General features: G+C 47.6%; 1 protein-coding gene across 1 annotated transcript in view; it reads left to right on the forward strand.

Moving 5' to 3' along the window:
• The window catches only part of HELZ2 (helicase with zinc finger 2), a 57,176-nt gene that overhangs the window by 9,481 nt on the left and 29,452 nt on the right, over positions 1 to 18,243 (forward strand). The window contains exons 2-6 of the mRNA XM_053394572.1: positions 7,214 to 8,332; positions 11,186 to 11,369; positions 12,991 to 13,098; positions 14,743 to 15,269; positions 16,147 to 16,779. Coding sequence (XP_053250547.1) covers positions 7,332 to 8,332; positions 11,186 to 11,369; positions 12,991 to 13,098; positions 14,743 to 15,269; positions 16,147 to 16,779 — 2,453 coding nt within the window. The 5' untranslated portion in view covers positions 7,214 to 7,331. The remainder of the gene's footprint in view (positions 1 to 7,213; positions 8,333 to 11,185; positions 11,370 to 12,990; positions 13,099 to 14,742; positions 15,270 to 16,146; positions 16,780 to 18,243) is intronic.

Here is an 18,243-nt window from a genome sequence, read left to right on the forward strand (position 1 = left end):
TCCTGTGTTGCAGGGGGTTGGGCTGGATGACCCTCAGGTCCCTTCCAGCTGTCCGATTCTATGATTTAGTCCAGGTTCCAGGCACCTCTTGCCTTGACAAACAGAAGCCGCTCAGATCTGCTCCCCTGCATCTGTTCAGACTATGTGGCAGCCGTCCTCAAACCCTGTCCTGGTGCAGGACTGATGACAGTCAAAGCAGCTGGGAAAGACAGAGGGTGAGTGAGGTGGGATGGAACTGGGAGAGAGGCATGTGCTGCCAACTTGGAGGGCAGGGTTCTTTGGAAACAAAGCGACTGCCAGCTCAGTTCCAGGAGTGCTCTCCCTGATGCAACAGGAGCTGTTAATATTTGCAAACCGGACAGCATTTTATTCCTAGCCTGCATTCTGTGGCTGTTTGTGGGTCTTCGCCCGGGCTCCATTATTGCACCATTGCGCAGAGGCGTGGCTTCGTATATTTGTCCTTGGTCTTGTGACAAAGGTGGGGTGGAACCTCATGTGAAATAGCGGCAAAAGTGTGTAAGCTCTGAATCGGGAAGTCTCTGTTTCAGATCTTGCTTGTGCCGTGAGCCCAGAAGGCGACCTTAAGCAATCCACCCGTATTCTGCAAGATAAGGTTAAAAATGCGGTCTGGCGTTACAGGTTTGTTGTAAAGCAACGCTGGGGAACTTTGCCCTTCCAGCTGTTGAAGGACTCCAGTTCCCATCAGCTCAGCCAGCGTGGCTTTAGGACTGATGGGAGTTGGGATTCTGGCAACACCTTGCTTACAGTCCCATAAGACACCTCCTCAAGTGTCCTCAAATGCCCCCCCCCGCTTCTCTCTGCTATGTTACCGCAGGTTTGCTGTGGTTTATTATCCAAGTTTGCCTTGGAAACAAAAGAGCGTTTATTAGTGGTTGTCCCCTCCACACTCCCAATCACACAAAAAACGATTTGCATCTTTGGCTGCTCCCAGGCAAAGCAGTCAGAATCAGGAAGTGAAAATTAAGTGGCATTTATCACCTTGTGAGATGAGAGGAGTGCTTGTGTCTGGGCAGCAGTGCCCCAGGTGGAATCTGAGCCTGAAATAAGAACAGTGTAGCACAGGGCAAGGTGTGAATGTAGCAAAAGGGTCCATAGATAGCACAGTGCAGTTGGTGAGATTCTTTCTGTAGCTGCTACCTTAAAGGTAAAGGTAAAGGTACCCCTGACCTTTAGGTCCAGTCGTGGACGACTCTGGGGTTGCGGCGCTCATCTCACTTTGCTGGCTGAGGGAGCCAGCATTTGTCCGCAGACAGCTTCCAGGTTGTATGGCCAGCATAACTAAGCTGCTTCTGGCGAACCAGAGCAGCGCACAGAAACACTGTTTACCTTCCCGCCAGAGTGATACCTATTTATTTACTGGCACTTTGACATGCTTTCGAACTGCTAGGTTGGCAGGAGCAGGGACCGAGCAACAGGAGCTCACCCCGTTGCAGGGATTCAAACTGCCAACCTTCTGATCGGCAAGCCCTAGGCTCTGTGGTTTAGACCACAGTGCCATCCGTGTCCCGCCTGCTACCTTGTTGTTGTTGTTGTTGTTGTTTAGTCGTTTAGTCGTGTCCGACTCTTTGTGACCGCATGGACCAGAGCACGCCAGGCACTCCTGTCTTCCACTGCCTCCTGCAGTTTGGTCAAACTCATGCTGGTACCTTCAAGAACACTGTCCAACCATCTCGTCCTCTGTCGTCCCCTTCTCCTTGTGCCCTCCATCTTTCCCAACATCAGGGTCTTTTCCAGGGAGTCTTCTCTTCTCATGAGGTGGCCAGAGTATTGGAGCCTCAGCTTCAGGATCTGTCCTTCCAGTGAGCACTCAGGGCTGATTTCCTTCAGAATGGAGAGGTTTGATCTTCTCGCAGTCCATGGGACTCTCAGGAGTCTCCTCCAGCACCAGAATTAGGAGTCCACATATTTTGACTTAGAAAGGCTATTCATCGGGAAATAAGGATTTGTTTTAAGTTTTTCATGTGTGCTAAAACTGTCTTGAGGTTTTTTTTAATCGTTTAACCACATTAACAAACATGGATACATATGCTATAATATTACTGTTTTAGTTAAATAAATTGTTATTAAGGAAATGATTATTTTTCTCCTTCCAATAAAGTGCAGCAGAAACGTTGTCCAAACATAAACAGTTAACTTAATAAACCTCACAATAATTTCATCGTTATCTGTCTATGTATTTCTAATAGTATAACCAAATCAGTAATTTTTGATATAATTGTAAAAATTACTCTGAAAATTTATTATTCCAAAAACGAAACCTTCATCTGGTTGTAAATGTTAAGATTATACCAGCAAGAACGAGTCTTTCTGTAAAAAAATGACAGTCCCTGCATGTATTCTGAAAGTGGCGAAGGGCAAGCTGGCGGTTCCTTTGGACTTGTGCGGGGAAAGAGGTGTCCCTTAAACTAGTTTAAACTGGCAGAGTTTAAGGCTGCTATCGAAAAGGGCAGCTTGCCTGGTGAACTGTGACATTTTGGGTTGAAATGTCACTGCCCAGTACTTATCGACCAGGATTCAGTTTACATTGGCTGCCCTCTTTGAGTGCACGATTAGGCCCCTTCAGTCTATGAAAAACAAAGAAGCGCACATTTTCAGAGTTGCAGAGGCTAGGTCTTTCTGTATTGTGCCCAGTATACAGACCAGAACCACCGAGGCACTAAACCTGCCTTCCCCACAACCAGGTGCCCTGGAGATGTTTTGTACTACAACAGCAACGACCCTGTGAGATAGGTTAAGGGGCTGCATCTGACTCCAAGGTCACCCAGTCAGCTTCCTGAATGAGTGGGGATTTGAACCCAGATCTCCCAGGCCCTAGTCCAACGCTCTAACCACACTGCTAGTGTCTTCCTGCTAGGGGGCAACTCTATAAACTGAGTAGGTAAATAAACATGGGGAAAGCAAAATGTCACTTAGAGAAAGATCTGAAATATTTTCCTTGAATTTGTGTTATTCTGGATTGTTTTATGTGTTTTAATGTGTTGCAAACCACTTTGAGACCCCCCCCCCTTTAAAATATAAAGCGGTATAGAAATGAACTGAAAAACAATTATTATAAGGCGCCATTTGGTGATTAGCTTTTATGTCTGAGTTTCTAGCACTGCCTGTGAAAGCACATGAGCAGCCACGAGTGCCACGTTGGCAATCCATGGTTTTGTGGTTCTCTAGCATGGGGTGCGTGTGTTTCCTTTGCATTGGGGGTGCCCCAGTGCCAAGCAGATGCGAACGTCCACCTTTGTTTTTAGTTTTTGTCCAGTTCTCAGGGGCCCTCAAAAGAGTGCTTTGCATTTGTGAGAGCGAGCGATTCTGGGAGTGACTGTTTGCCCAGCTGGAGAGCAAATCTCATCTCGCATCGCACGGTATCTCTGCAAACAAATGATGTTGTGGTCTTGCCCCACCCAGTTTCTGGGTCAAGCTGCCAGTGACTCACAGATCTTGCATTTTAACTTTCGAGGGCTTCTCTTGGGACTCCCTATTTGTTTAAATTTTTTTGTTTTGTTTGCTGCAGGCATTTCCCTTTCGGTTTTGAGAATGACTCGACCGATAGTCATTCCTTCAGGCTCACATCTGCTGAAGCAGCACCGACGTCCACTCTGCGTGGCCTCCTTGACTTTGTTCCTCCTTCTCCCCAACCAGCCATCCTTCTCCCCGGGGCTGGGCCAAGGGGAATGCCAGCCACTCTCAGGGCTGTATACGATGTTACTCCTCTTCTAGTTACTTTGAGTGCAAACAGTGTTAGAAACACGGGTATACAGTCGTACCTTGTTTTGCCACCGGAATCCGTTCCAGAGCCCCAGCCACTAGCTGAAACAGATGCAGGGCAAAGCGCCGTGTCCGTGCGCGGAGCGGTTTTCACTTCTGCGGATGCATAAGTGGCAAACCCAGAAGTAACCCTGTACTTCCGGGTTTGCCACGGATGTTCGCCGGAATGGACGCTAGACAAGGCAGAAGTTCTGGAGGTATTACTGTACAGTTAGACCTTGGGTTACAGATGCTTCAGGTTGCATTTTTTCAGGTTACAGACTGCTGAAACTAAATCGCGCTTTGCACATGCACAGAAGCGCCGAATTGCAATCTGCGTGCATCCTGCACGGATCACGTTTGCAACCCGAGCGTCCACTGTATAAGCGAATTGCCAAATGGCACCTTAAGCCAAGTTACGGTTGCCACAACAAGAGTTTTTAGGTGCCATTCCCCCCCATAAGTTGTTTGTTCTTGTTGTTTCTATACTGCTTTAGATTTTAAAGAGAAAACCTCAAAGCGGTTTGAAACATCAAATAAAACAATCCAGAAGAAAACATATCCAACCTTCAAGGAAAATATCTCAGATATTTCTCTAAGTGACATTTTGCTTTCCCTGACATGGCTTAGTGTTATGTCTGAATTGGGGATCATGGCTTGTTCTTGCCTTACATCCCATGGTTTGCTGGAGGAGAAGTGGAAAGTTTATTTAGCTGTGCTGGCTGAGGCTCATGAGAGCTCCAGAACATCTGGAGAGGGCAGAACCATTGTGTTTGGCACGCAGGAAGTCCAAATGAAGTTATTGGTCCCTCCAGCACAAATATTTCCGTTGCAGTATTCGAAATTAGCCGGGCGCCAGGCCCATTTTGCATCTAGCCATCAAGCACTTGCCACCAAGTTAAGATGCCTGGCGCCAGGACGTTGCCTGACACCGCCACCATCTGGGGATCATTAGATCTGGACTGGTTTCATACACCAAGACCCCATCCTGTCGAATTTCAGGTACCAAAATGCCTTTTCTGTTCAGCCTCAGCAGGAGCAGGCACCATTAAGGAAAAGAGGTCAGAAAAGGCCGATATACATGTGGACTATCCCGGGATCAAATGCCTTTTCTTTTTTGAGTTCTCAAAGTTCTTAAGGTGGCTCACAGTTGTCATCTGAACTAGCCAGATGTTTAACTGATAATCATTCACAGCTGCTCCATCCTTTGAAAAATAAGACTTTTAGAGCCACCGTGCCCCAAAATGGCCACTAGACATTGCGTTTTGGCGACTGTAACCTTGGTTTAAGGAGCCATTTGGCACCTGGTTTATATATCTGAGCTTCTAACGCTAGTCTGTTAGCATAATGGAGCAAATCAGCATTGCTGGCTTAGGGCGATGTATAGCGAGGAAGAGAGCTGGGAGACTGGTTCCAGTTTTGCTACAAGCAGGACGTGGCTCTGATGAGCTGGTGCAACGCAGTTGGCAGAGAAACCAGTGCCTGGTGGAGCACGGTTCTGAGAAGCCCATGGAAGTCAGCCAGGTTTGGGGGCAAGAAAGGTTTAGGAGAGGATTTTCGGTCACAGCAGTGATCCCGATATTGTACTTGGCAAGACGAGAGAGAGAGAGAGAGAGAGAGAGAGAGAGAGAGAGAGAGAGAGAGAGAAGGTACTGCGTCGTATTGTGTGCTGCCTACCCCTTAAAGGTGCCTCTGGATGAATTTGTAGTCCATAAACAAGGTTTGTTAAATTCTACTGCTCCAACCCACTGCGGGCCATTCTCAGTACTTCCATTAAAATACAGTCATACCTCGGGTTACAGCCGCTTCAGGTTGCGGTTTTTTGGGTTTCGGTGGTTGCACATGAGCAGAAGTGCTAAATTGCGCTTTGCGCATGCACAGAAGCACCGAATCGCAGCGTGTGCAGACGCGGGTTGCGAACACTACAGGTTGCAAATATGCATCCCGCAAGGATCACATTCGCAACCCGAGCGTCCACTGTATTTCAAAGAACTGCTACCCTGCTTTGCTATCTAGGGAAATCAAAGTTGCTTGCAAAACAGAAGGAAAATAAGGGCATAAGGGCCTGACTTCTGGATTAGGCCAAAGAGAGCCCATCTTGTCTGGCCTTCTGTTCTCCTACTTTCTCCTCCTCTGGAGGGTAGGACTCAAACCAATGGCTTCAAGTAACAACAAAAGAGATTCTGACTAAACATCAGGTAGAACTTTCTGACAGTAAGAGCTGTTTGACAGTGAAATGGACTTCCTTGAGAGGTGGTGGAGTCTCCTTGGAAGCTTTTAAGCAGAGGGTGGATGGCCATCTGTCATGGATGCTTTTGTTGAGATTCCTGCATTGCAGGGGGTAGGACTGGATGATAATAATAATAATAATAATAGTAATAATAATAATAATAATAATAATAATAATAATAATAATAATAATAATAAATAATTTATACCCTGCCCTTCCCGGTTCAAAAACCGGACTCGGGGCGGCTAACTAAAAATTACGGTAAACACTTAATTGTAAAAGCAGCATAAAATACAGTATAAAAACATGAATAACAATAAAATTCAAAGTTCAGAAATCAGTTTAGGGGAAATCCATCTAATAAGCATTAGATAATCACCAGGGCTAGCTGGCTGAATTAGTCCTACTTGGGCCAGCGAGGAGGCCAGGGGAGAATTAGCTGTGGGGTCTCAGAGCGGGTAATCTTCATAAAATTACTGTTGTTAGCCGCTGTGAGCCCGGCTTTGGCTGGGGAGCGCGGGATATAAATAAAATTTATTATTATTATTATTATTATTAAAAAAGGAGAGGGGGAGGGAAGAGAAAGTAAATAAAAGATCAGGCTGAATTCAAATTAAAGGCCAGGCAGAATAGCTCTGTCTTACAGGCCCAATGGAAGGAGGTTAAATCCTGAAGGGCCCTAATCTGATGGGACAGAGCATTCCACCAGGTCGGAGCCATCACTGAGAAGGCCCTGGCCCTGGTGGAGGATAGTCTGACTTCCTTAGGGCCCGGGACCTCTAAACTATGGTTATTCATGGACCTTAAGGTCCTCTGCGGGGCAGACCAGGAAAGGCGGTCCCCCAGGGTTCCTTCCAACTCTACTGTTCTACTATTCTATGAGCAACAACCCTACGTATACCCCACCTATCTGACCGTTTATTTCCTTGACATCTGATGGGAGGGCATTACTCAGGGCAGGTGCCACCACTGAGAAGGCCCTGTGCCTGGTTCCCTGTAGCTTCACTTCCCCAGTGCGGGAATCGCCAGAAGGCCCTCGGAGCTGGACCTCAGTGTCCGGGCTGAATGATGGGGGTGGAGGTGCTCTATCCCTGAGGCTGTTTAGGACTTCTTGAAACTGTGGACTTTTAAAAACAGTTCTGAATAAAACGCTAATTGCTTATTAAAAAGAAGGGCTGACTTGCAAGGCAGATTCCTTATTCTCCTCTTGTTGTTAATTCTTAGGAGTTTTGAGAGCTGCGACGGGAGCTACCCTTCGCTGGGCATCCATAGCTGCCTTGGATCGACATCTCACAGAACCGATTGTTCTCTGCTGACTGAGCTCATAGGATCTTTTCAAAAGATGCCCCTGTTGAACGGGGCAGTTGCGACACCGCTGGACGGTCTCCAGCAGCAACTCACCTTGCACCTGGCGTGCTCAAAATGTGCCCAGCAGGAGAATGAGAGCACCTACAGGTTGAAGGAGGTGGAGCACCGCTGCATGATGGAGATTCTCCTGGGCAGGCGCAGAGGTAAACGGGGGAAGCTGTGGCGAAAGGTAGACAGGCGGCCCAGCTTCCCCAACCCCACGCACTACGACGTCTGCAGGTATTACATCGCCGGCTTGGGTTGCACCAAGCACCGCAACCGCTGCACCTTCGCTTGGAGCTGGGAGGAGGTGTTAGTGTGGACGTTTGAGCGCGCCAACAACATGGAAAGGCGGGCCCTGAAGAGGCTGGTGCAGCAGGCACAGGTCGGCGGCTCCACCAACGGCCTTTCCAGACCTCCGGCTCTCAGCATCTCAGAGGAAATCCGGAGCGAGTTCGGGGGGCGTTTCCAGGAGATCTGCAGGGTCTGCTTTTACCAGATCCCACAAAGGATCTCTGTTAAGGACTCTGCTCCAGCTTGCCAGGGGCACTGGGGATCCCTTTTGGTCCACGTGATCTCCGACGGCAAGAAGAAGGAGCAGTACACGGAAGTCCGGCCCTGTCCAGGAGGCTTGAAGAAGTTCAGCTACTGCAGATACGTCTCCGCTGGCAAACCTTGCCGCCACACTGTTCACCGGTGCAACTACTCCCACAGCGACGTGGAGCAGGCCATCTGGGAGGCGGAGGCAAACCGAGGCTTGGTGCGCAGAGATCTCCTCCATCTGCCAGGGGTGGAGAGCAAGCCGGGCGAGGAGGTCTTGCAACCCAGCGTGCAGTTCTACTGCAGGGTCTGCCTGGTGACCTGCAGCTCCCAGGAGTGCTTTGAGAACCACTGCTCCTCTGTGGAGCACACCCAGCTGATTGCCACGGACCCCGTGACCGAGTGGGCTCACCGCGCCCCTCCCTACGGCCTGACGGCTTTCGCCCTTTGCAAAAGGTAAGCGCTGCAGTTATTCTTTCCTGAGTCTCTCTGGCGGCCAGGAGTGCATTTGCGCAGTTAAAAGTTACATCCCAATTGGATTATTGCAATATGCTCCAAGTGGGGCTGCCTTGGCAAAATGTTCAGAAACTGGAGCTGGCACAGGGAGCTGCAGCCAGATTGTTGACCGGGGCTGGTTATAGGGAGCAGGCAAAACTCTTTTTGCAACCACTCTACTGGCTGTTGGTCTGTTTCCAGGCTCTGTCCCATGAGAACAGGACCCTGCAGGATAAGTGAGCGTTGTGTGAATGTGACGTCGCTTCTGTGCAAAAGGAATTGATTGCCCTGCCCTCTTTGGCCCCTGGAACGTTACACAGACGGGAAGGTGGCCCTCCATCTAGATTATCCTCCACCAGGGCCAGGGCCTTCTCAGTGATGGCTCCAAACTGGTGGAATGCTCTGTCCCATGAGACCAGGGCCCTGCAGGATTTCACTTCCTTCCGCAGGGCCTGTAAGACAGAGCTATTCCACCTGGCTTTCCATTTGAACTTAGCCTGATCTTTTATTCCCCTTCCTTCCCTCCCTCTCCCCTTTTTATGAAGATTACCCGCTCTGGGATCCCACAGCTAATTCTCCCCTGGTCTCCGCGCTGGCCCAAATAGGACTAATTTAGCCAGCTAGCCCTGGTGATCCCCTAATGTTTATTGGATGGATTTTCTCCCTAAATCGATTTTTGAATTCTGAATTTATTGTTATTCACATTTTATATGGTATTTTATGCTGTTTTTTGTTGCATCAATTTAAAAGTGTTTTAAATTTGTTGTTAGCCGCCCTGAGCCAGGAAGGGCGGGGTATAAATAAATTATTATTATTATTAATTATTATTCAAAATGCCCGTTAGGACCTATAAAGCCCCAAAAGGCTTAGGTCCAAGCTGTCTAGGCCCTGACATCTTAAGGCAGGAGTCACCAAACTTTTTCAGCAGGGGGCCGGTCCACTGTCCCTCAGATCTTGTGTTGGGCCGGACTATATTTTGAAGAGAAAAAAAAATGAATGAAGACATAGGATACTTCAGATTATAATGTCATTTTCACTTCAGTTCTTTCTCAGTTGTTGCACAGCTGTTGCCGCTTAATACTTTGGTTCTTAAACAAGTTGGTGCTTCCTGTGAGTTAAACACCCCTTTGACAACCCTACTCCTGAGGTACTCCAAGCAACAGACCCGAGGGATCTCCACAACCCTCTTAACTGTTTTGGGAGTCTTCTCTTTTTGTAGGAGAATCTCTCCCCTCCTGACTGGAATGAGACCTAAGTAGACTATCTTTCCAGCTTCTTCTGGCTCAGCTTCAGCCTCCCAGTTAATTCCTGGCCCATTACTCTTACGGGAAACCACACACTGTCCTTCACCCTAAGCTCAGAGACTCCTTTCTCTAGCTTGGGATATATTCCTCAGAGTGGATGTTTCTACCCAGAACCAACTCTCTCTCCTCTCACTCCCAATCTCCCAAACTCTATCCCAGGGGCCAGCAAACTTTTTCAGCAGGGGGCCGGTCCACTGTCCCTCAGACCTTGTTGGGGGGGGGCTGGACGATATTTTGAAAAAAATAATGAACGAATTCCTATGCCCCACAAATAACCCAGAGATGCATTTTAAATAAAAGCACACATTCTACTCATGTAAAAACATGCTGATTCCTGGACTGTCCACGGGCTGGATTTAGAAGGCAATTGCGCCGGATCTGGCCCTCGGGCCTTAGTTTGCCTACCCATGTCTTAAGGGGGCGGCGTTCTCTCAGTCCCTCCACCATCGCAGGCATGTTTGGTGGAGAACAGAGGACAGGGCCTTCTCGGTGGCTGCTCCCAAACTTTGGGACTTCTCCCACCCCGAGAAACCAGACTGGCTCCCTCCTTGTCCTACCGATGGCAGGTGATGACTTTCTTGTTCTAAGTGGCTTGGGGGAACCGACTGCTTTTAATAAAATGACTGGTGTTATTGCACTTATATGTATGACATGTGTAGAACCATAGAATTGTTGAGTTGGAAAGGCCTTATCTAGTAGAAGCCCCAGCAATGCAGGAATCTCAGCATGCATACATATTTGTTTATTGATGATGGATTTTTTGTTTTTAGCGGTAATCATTTTAACCGTAAACCACCTTGACGCTCTGTCAGGGGAAAAGCCAGAGTGTAAACAACAACAACAACAACAATTTATTATTTATACCCCACCCTTCTGGCTGGGTTTCCCCAGCTACTCTGGGCAGCTCCCAACAGAACACTAAAAACAGAATAAAACTTTAAAAACTTCCCTAAGCAGGGCTGCCTTCAGACGTCTTCTAAACATCAGATAGTTGTTTATTTCCTTGGCATCTGATGGGAGCGTGTTCCACAGGGTGGGTGCCACCACTGAGAAGCCCTCTGCCTGGTTCCCTGTAACCTCGCTTCTCTCAGGGAGGGAACCACTAGAAGGCCCTTGGCGCTGGACCTCAGTGTCCGGGCAGAATGATTGGGATGGAGATGCTCCTTCAGGTATACTGGGCTGAGGCTGTTTAGGGCTTTAAAGGTCAGCACCAACACTTTGAATTATGCCCAGAAACCTTGCTTCTCGCAGGGAGGGAACCGCCAGAAGGCCCTCGGAGCTGGACCTCAGTGGGCGATGGGTTTAACTCAGATTACCCAGAACACTTTGGAGATCAGTTCCCATTCCCGCTTTGCATCACTCAAAAGGCAACCCAGCCACCTTTGCTTTTTCAGCGCCCCTGGGCGTGGCTGTGCAGATTGATGGGGCGTGGCTGTTCCAAAAGCCCCTGTCTCAATTCCTTTATCCCATATAAGTCAACAGCTGCCTCTGTGTCGGTGTCTTCCTGCAGAGTTGATGTCTGTGAATATGGGGAAGACTGCATCTACGCCCATTCTGCCCAGGAGCTGGAAGAGTGGATTCAGCGGGCAAAGGTCTCTGAGAAGAACAAGCGGACCGCCAAACAGTATGGCCTCCTTTCGTATCAGGACCGGCTTCTTGCTGAATACCAGGAAAGCCACAACGAAGTCTTAATCGTAAGTGGCTGGGCAAGAAGGGAGGCAGCAGGTGGTGGGTGGGCCGGGTGCTTTTTATTTCATTGTGCTAATTATTTTTAAATGCTTCTATGCTGCAGATTGAACAAGTAATTTTGGCATGCAACTAAATTGCCGATTTAACTTATACATAAAAAATGTTTATGTCAGCTTGTTTTTAACGTTTGCTTCTTTTATTTATTTCATAAAATATATGCAACGTTTGATTGTGGAAAACCTCAGAGCAGATTACAAAACAGGGTAAAGCAACAAGATTGTTAGCAAAAACCATCAAAACATTCACAGATTTAAAGCCAGCAATAAACTAAAAACGCAGCAGCATTCTAAATATCTGGATATTTTAGATTGTACTTTGTAAACCACTTAGGGGCCAATGGGTTGCATAGAACACAAGAGATAAAACACATTCAAAATTTCAGAGGAATCTTTTTTTAAAAAAATTAATTTATACTTTTCATTAATTTTACCATCATTTTAACATTTTAACTTTTCAAAACTTGACTCCCCCCTCTTTCAGCGGTTTCTTAAATTTATTTTTTAATACCTTTTGCATATCCAAATTCATTTAATTTGCTCATTTATTTAGCTACTTTAAATATATACTCTTATGAAACTGCAGGTTACTACAGTATTCTTACCAATGTTTTTATCTGTTTTGCAATTTATCTGTAAATATTCAATAACCCTTTCCATTCTTTTATAAAAAGTTTGTTATCTTGATTTCTTATTTTTCCAGTTTCGCCATTTCTGCATATTCCATAAGTTTTTGTATCCATTCTTTTTTTGCTGGGACTTCAGCTTCTTTCTATTTTTGAGCAAGTAGCACTCTTGCCGCTGCAGTCAAATACATGAAAAACATTCTGTACAATTTAGGTAGTTCTGTCCCTATAATTCCTAAAAGAAAAGCTTTTGGGTTTTTTGTTTTTGTTTTTGTTTTTTGTTTTTACAAAGGTTATTTTAAAGATCCTTTTCAATTCATTATATATCATTTCCCAGTAAGCTTTAACCTTATTACAAGACCACCACATATGATAAAAAGAACCTTCTTTCTCTTTACATTTCCATCACTTATTTGGTTTAGATTTATACATTTTTGCCAGTTTACTCGGTGTTAGATACCAACGATATATCATTTTCTCTTAGACGATAACATGCTGTAAATTTTATATCCGTAATCCACAATCGCTCCCATGCCTCCATGTCTATATTGTGACCAATATCTTTTGCCCAATGTATCATTGAGGATTTTACTTGCTCATCCTTTGTCTCCCATTCCAATAATACTTTATACATTTTAGACAGCACTTTTACATTACATTCCAACAGTTCTCTCTCCAGTTATTTGTTCCCCAAACCCTCATATTCTATCTTTCTTAAATACCTCTTTCAAATGATGATATGCAACCATGTTGTTTATTTCCCTGATAATTCCCTAAATTCTTTTAATTCATGCTCACCTCCCTCTTGTTTTAATAAATTTCTATAAGTAGTCCTAGAGGGATCTTTTTTCTGAACGGTGACGAAAAGGGGGAAGGCTCCCATCTCCCCTGGCCAGGCCGTTGGCTACTGGCTGCTTGGCTCAACTGGTTGCCTCTCTCACCAGATTTCCGAGGATGTTGACGGCGTTAAGGTCACCTGTCCGCAACCTCTGCGCGTGCAGTCGGAGGACAAGAAGATGCGCTATCGATGGGTTTTCACTGTTCATTCCAAGGTAAGCTTGAGAAGGCAAAATAAATCCTAGAGATGTTGAAGGAGGTAGTCTTGTATCCTTACTTTAGGAAGATAGGGTTGGATTAAACTGCCCCGTCAATTTAACATTTCAAAGTTTGACTTCCTGCGGTTCCTTAAATTTATTTTTTAATATCTTCTGCATATCCAAATTCATTTAATCATCTACTTTAAATATATAGTCTTATGAAACTGCAGGTTATTACAATAATCCTGCCAATGTTTTTATCTGTTTTGCAATTTATCTGTAAATATCCAACAAACTATTTCCATTCTTTTATACAAAGTTTATTATCTTGATTTCTTATTCTTCCAGTAAGTTTCGCCATTTCTGCATATTCCATAAGTTTTTGTATCCATTCTTCCTTTGCTGGGACTTTTTTGGGTGAGGAGCATTCTTGCCGCTGTAGTCGCATGCATTAATAAATTTCTATATCATTTAGGTAGTTCTGTACCTATGATTCCCAAAAGAAATTATTTTGGGAATCAGGGGACCATTCCAAGTCTATGATTCTGCAATACAGTTGTACTTCGGGTTAAGAACTAAATTTGTTCTGGAGGTCCGTTCTGAACCTGAAACTTTTCTTAACCTGAGGTACAGCTTTAGCTAATGGGGCCTCTCGCTGCCGCTGTACCACTGCCACACAATTTCTGTTCTCATCCTGAAGCAAAGTTCTTAACCCGAGGTACTATTTCTGGGTTAGTGGAGTCTGTAACCTGAAGCATCTGTAACCCGAGGTACCACTGTACTGTTTTTGGGGGACAGGAGGCGGGCGGGTGTGGAGGACTCCCTGGGCCTGAATGGGGTAACTGTGCCCCTGAAGGACCAGGTGCGCAGCCTAGGAGTCATTTTGGACTCACAGCTGTCCATGGAGGCACAGGTCAATTCTGTGTCCAGGGAGGTTGTCTACCAGCTCCATCTGGTATGCAGGCTGAGACCCTATCTGCCCACAGACTGTCTCGCCAGAGTGGTGCATGCCCTGGTTATCTCCCGCTTGGACTACTGCAATGCGCTCTATGTGGGGCTACCTTTGAAGGTGACCCAGAAACTGCAATTAATCCAGAATGCGACAGCTAGACTGGGGACTGGGAGCAGCCACCAAGACCACATAACACCGGTCTTGAAAGACCTACATTGGCTCCCAGTACGTTTCCGAACACAATGCAAAGTGTTGGTGCTGACCTTTAAAGCCCTAAATGGTCATTGCCCAGTATACCTGAAGGAGTGTCTCCACCCCCATCGTTCAGCCCAGACACTGAGGTCCAGCGCCGAGGGCCTTCTGGCGGTTCCCTCATTGCGAGAAGCAAAGCTACAGGGAACCAGGCAGAGGGCCTTCTCGGTAGTGGCGCCTGCCCTGTGGAATGACCTCCCATCAGATGTCAAGGAAATAAACAACTATCTGACTTTTAGAAGACATCTGAAGGCAGCCCTGTTCAGGGAAGCTTTTAATGTTTGATGTATTGCTGTATTTTAATATTTGGTTGGAAGCCGCCCAGAGTGGCTGGGGAAGCCCAGCCAGATGGGTGGGGTATAAATAATGAATTTTATTATTATTATTATTATTATTATTATTATTATTATTATTATTATATGACGTGAGATAACATGGCTGCCTTCCAATTTCAGAAGCCGCTGGTGCATGTGGCCCTGCTGAAGCGCGTTCCTGGCGCTGCCTTCTACCTGGCAGGGAGCGGGCTCAAGCGAGGTCTCACCTACGCCTCGGGAGAAAGATTCAAGGCTGTACGGGCGTCTCCGCCAGCGACGGAGGTGGAGGTGTGCCTGGAGTGCCAGACCTTTGGCGTCTACGAGCAGTGGCTGGTGTTCGACTTCGGCGCTCGCCCGGTCCTGCTCCGGAAGCTGCAGGCCCGGGTGGGGCAGAGGGAGGCCCCCTGGCAAGTGGACCCGTCGTCCGCGGGGCAGAGCAGCCGCTTCGTGGACTTTGAGCGGTGGCACAGCGGCAACCGGGTGGTGGTGCCCAGCGTGGAGCGCACCGGGCAGGAGCTGGAGCTGCTGGCCAAGTACAAGGCCCCGTCCCTCTCGCTGGACTTCCAGCGTGGCGCCCAGGGCAAGCCCATCGCCCGCCTGAACTACCGCGAGCAGATGCACAACTTCCTGTTCAGGGAGGAAGAGGCGCAGGAAGCGCTGATCGCCAAGTGAGTGAGGCCAAGGTGGCCTGAGGCGTGCGGCTTGCTTTTTTTAGCCTCAGCTTTCCCTTCTGCATTATGGGGATAATAATACAGGGTTGTTGTCTCTAGGAGATTATGTAATACAGGGATGTCCAACTCCCAAGATACTGCGATCTACTCACAGAATAAAAAAGTGGGAGTGATCTACCCATTTTTTGGCGGGGGGGGGGGTTAGATAAACAATAAGTCATAGTGCCAGCGGAGACTCCGCCTTCCGCTCTTCAAATTGTACACAGATAAAGGAAAGAGGGAGGGGGACCAAATGCTCCTTTTTAGGTAAAGGTAAAGGGACCCCTGACCGTTAGGTCCAATCGTGGCCGACTCTGGGGTTGCGGCGCTCATCTCGCTTTATTGGCCGAAGGACAGCTTCCGGGTCATGTGGCCAGCATGACTAAGCTGCTTCTGGCGAACCAGAGCAGCGCACGGAAACGCCGTTTATCTTCCCGCCGGAGCGGTACCTATTTGTCTACTTGCACTTTGACATGCTTTCGAACTGCTAGGTTGGCAGGAGCAGGGACCGAGCAATGGGAGCTCACCCCGTCGTGGGGATTCGAACCGCCGACCTTCTGATCATCAAGCCCTAGACTCTGTGGTTTAACCCACAGGGCCATCCATGTCCCTTTTTACCCGCGGACAAAAATGAGCCTGTGATCGACTTCTGACAACTGGGGGCCGACCTGTCGATCGCAGTCTACCTGTTTATTATTATTACTATTTAGCATGCGTTTAGCTTTGATCATTCAAGATTTTAAATTCATGCCTCTTTGCCCATCTTGCCTCCTCCTCCCCTTCTTCCCAACCTCTTTCCCTACTCTTTGACCCCCCCTCTTGTTCTGATATACAGGCTCAACTTCCAAGTGACCATCTCCATTCATCAGATGATGGAGACCCTTTCCATGGGGATGAAGTGTGCACCCCCAGGAGAGCTCTTTGCCCACCTCCCCGCCCCTTACTCCCTGACCCCGGACTCCGACGAAGGCTACCTCCTCTACCGCTTGGTCAAAACTGCCTTCCTGGCCCCGGACCCTCCGGCCAACAACCGCGTCTTTGAGGTCTCCGTTGAGATGAAGGCAGAGAAGAGCATCTGGCTTCTCCTGCCCAAGCGCTGCTGCGTCGAGCTGGGTCTCCGTGCGGACATGTCCCTCAAGGTGGAGGTCCAGTTCCAGATCGACCAGCTCCAGTTCCGGCAGTGGCACTGGGCCGTGGACCAGCTGAAGGACGAGAAGCTTGTCTTCCCCGACGTCGCGGCCTGCTCCATCCCACGACCCCTCGGTCAGGTTCTCCTGCAGAGGGCCAACAAGAAACAGAGCCAAGCCATCTCCTTCATCACTGGGCAGGCGGCTGGAGTCCGGCAAGTGCCGCCTCTCTTGATCTACGGGCCGTTCGGGACCGGGAAGACCTACACCTTGGCCATGGCCACCTTGGAGATCATCAAACAGCCAAAGACCCGCGTCCTGATTTGCACCCACACCAACAGGTGAGTTGGGTCCTTGGAGAGGAGAGGGCTCTGCTTCTGAACACCAGCGGGTGGAAACCACAGGAGAATTCAGGGGATCAGATCCCTCCCCTGGTGGCAGCCCAGAATCAGGGAAACGATAAAAGTTCTTAACAAGCAATTCATTCAATAATCTGCAGAGACCTATATAAACCAACAGCCAGGAGACCCAATAGTTTCTGTAGTTTGAGGAAATGAAAATCAATTTAAAAATATTTTAAAATAAATAAAAGGCAGTTTTAATGTTGGCCTGGTGTTACGCAGTCAGCTGCCATTTCAGGAGGGCCACTGCACATCTTGGAAGGGATTTTTGTGCGTTTAAAGATGTGTACAACTTTTACACTCCCACCAAAATGTCGCACTAATGTTTCACAAAACTGACATCTTAACTTGCTTTTTTGCGTACCGTTAAGTAGTTTTTATGCACAACTTTCATACGGTGTGGTGTTCCAAACATGTTTTTTTTTTACTCTTACCCCTGGCAGAAGCACTTTGGAAACAGTGCAATGTTTTGAATAATCTGCTAAAAATCTCTGGAACTTTATTGCATAGAACAGCCCTCGCACGCACCCCCCCTTAATGAGTTCCTATGTATCACACCTCTTGGGCAAAACCTTTTTACAGGAAAGTTTTTGTTCTACCACAAGTGAGATTTTTGCACAGGAAAATTTTCCCAGGGGTGTGTGTCGTATCTGCCACAATGGCACAAATCATTCCAGAAGAAGTAATGTGCTTTAAGGGGACACGGGTGGCGCTGTGGTCTGGTTCACCAGAAGCGGCTCAGTCATGCTGGCCGCATGACTCGGAAGCTGTACGCCGGCTCCCTCAGCCAGTAAAGCGAGATGAGCGACGCAACCCCAGAGTCGGCCACGACTGGACCTAACAGTCAGGGGTCCCTTTACCTTTACCATTTTAATGTGCTTTAAAGGCACATTGGAAGCTCTTTAAAGCATAGCATCATAGAATTGTAGAGTTGGAAGGGACCCAGAGGGTCATCTAGTCCAACCCCCTGCAATGCAGGAATCTCAACTAGATGATCCGTGGCCGATGGCCATCCAAGCACTGCTTAAAAACCTCCAAGGAAGGAGAGTCACTGCTTCAGGCCCTAAGGGCCTCTGGAGCAGGAGAAAACAAGCTTGCTCCATCCTCCATGTGACAATGTTTCAGAAGTATCTTTTTGTTCCTTTAGCTGCTTGATATAATCATTGCATGGCAGAGACGGAAGGGATCCCAAGGGTCATCTAGTCAAACCCCCAGCAATGCAAGGATCCTGCCCACAGCCAGCCCTGGCTGGGCTCCAAACGCCAGACGTCTGGTTACCATTGCAGTTCTGCATGGTGTGGAGAAAGGGGAGAGAGAAATGTGTTGCTTACACTCTCATAACACTGATATGAGATCCACACCATGCAGCCCTTTCAATAGATAAAGTCTAAAGGGCTGTCTAAA

The sequence above is a fragment of the Podarcis raffonei genome, chromosome 6, assembly GCF_027172205.1.
Source record: "Podarcis raffonei isolate rPodRaf1 chromosome 6, rPodRaf1.pri, whole genome shotgun sequence".
Taxonomy (NCBI): domain Eukaryota; kingdom Metazoa; phylum Chordata; class Lepidosauria; order Squamata; family Lacertidae; genus Podarcis; species Podarcis raffonei.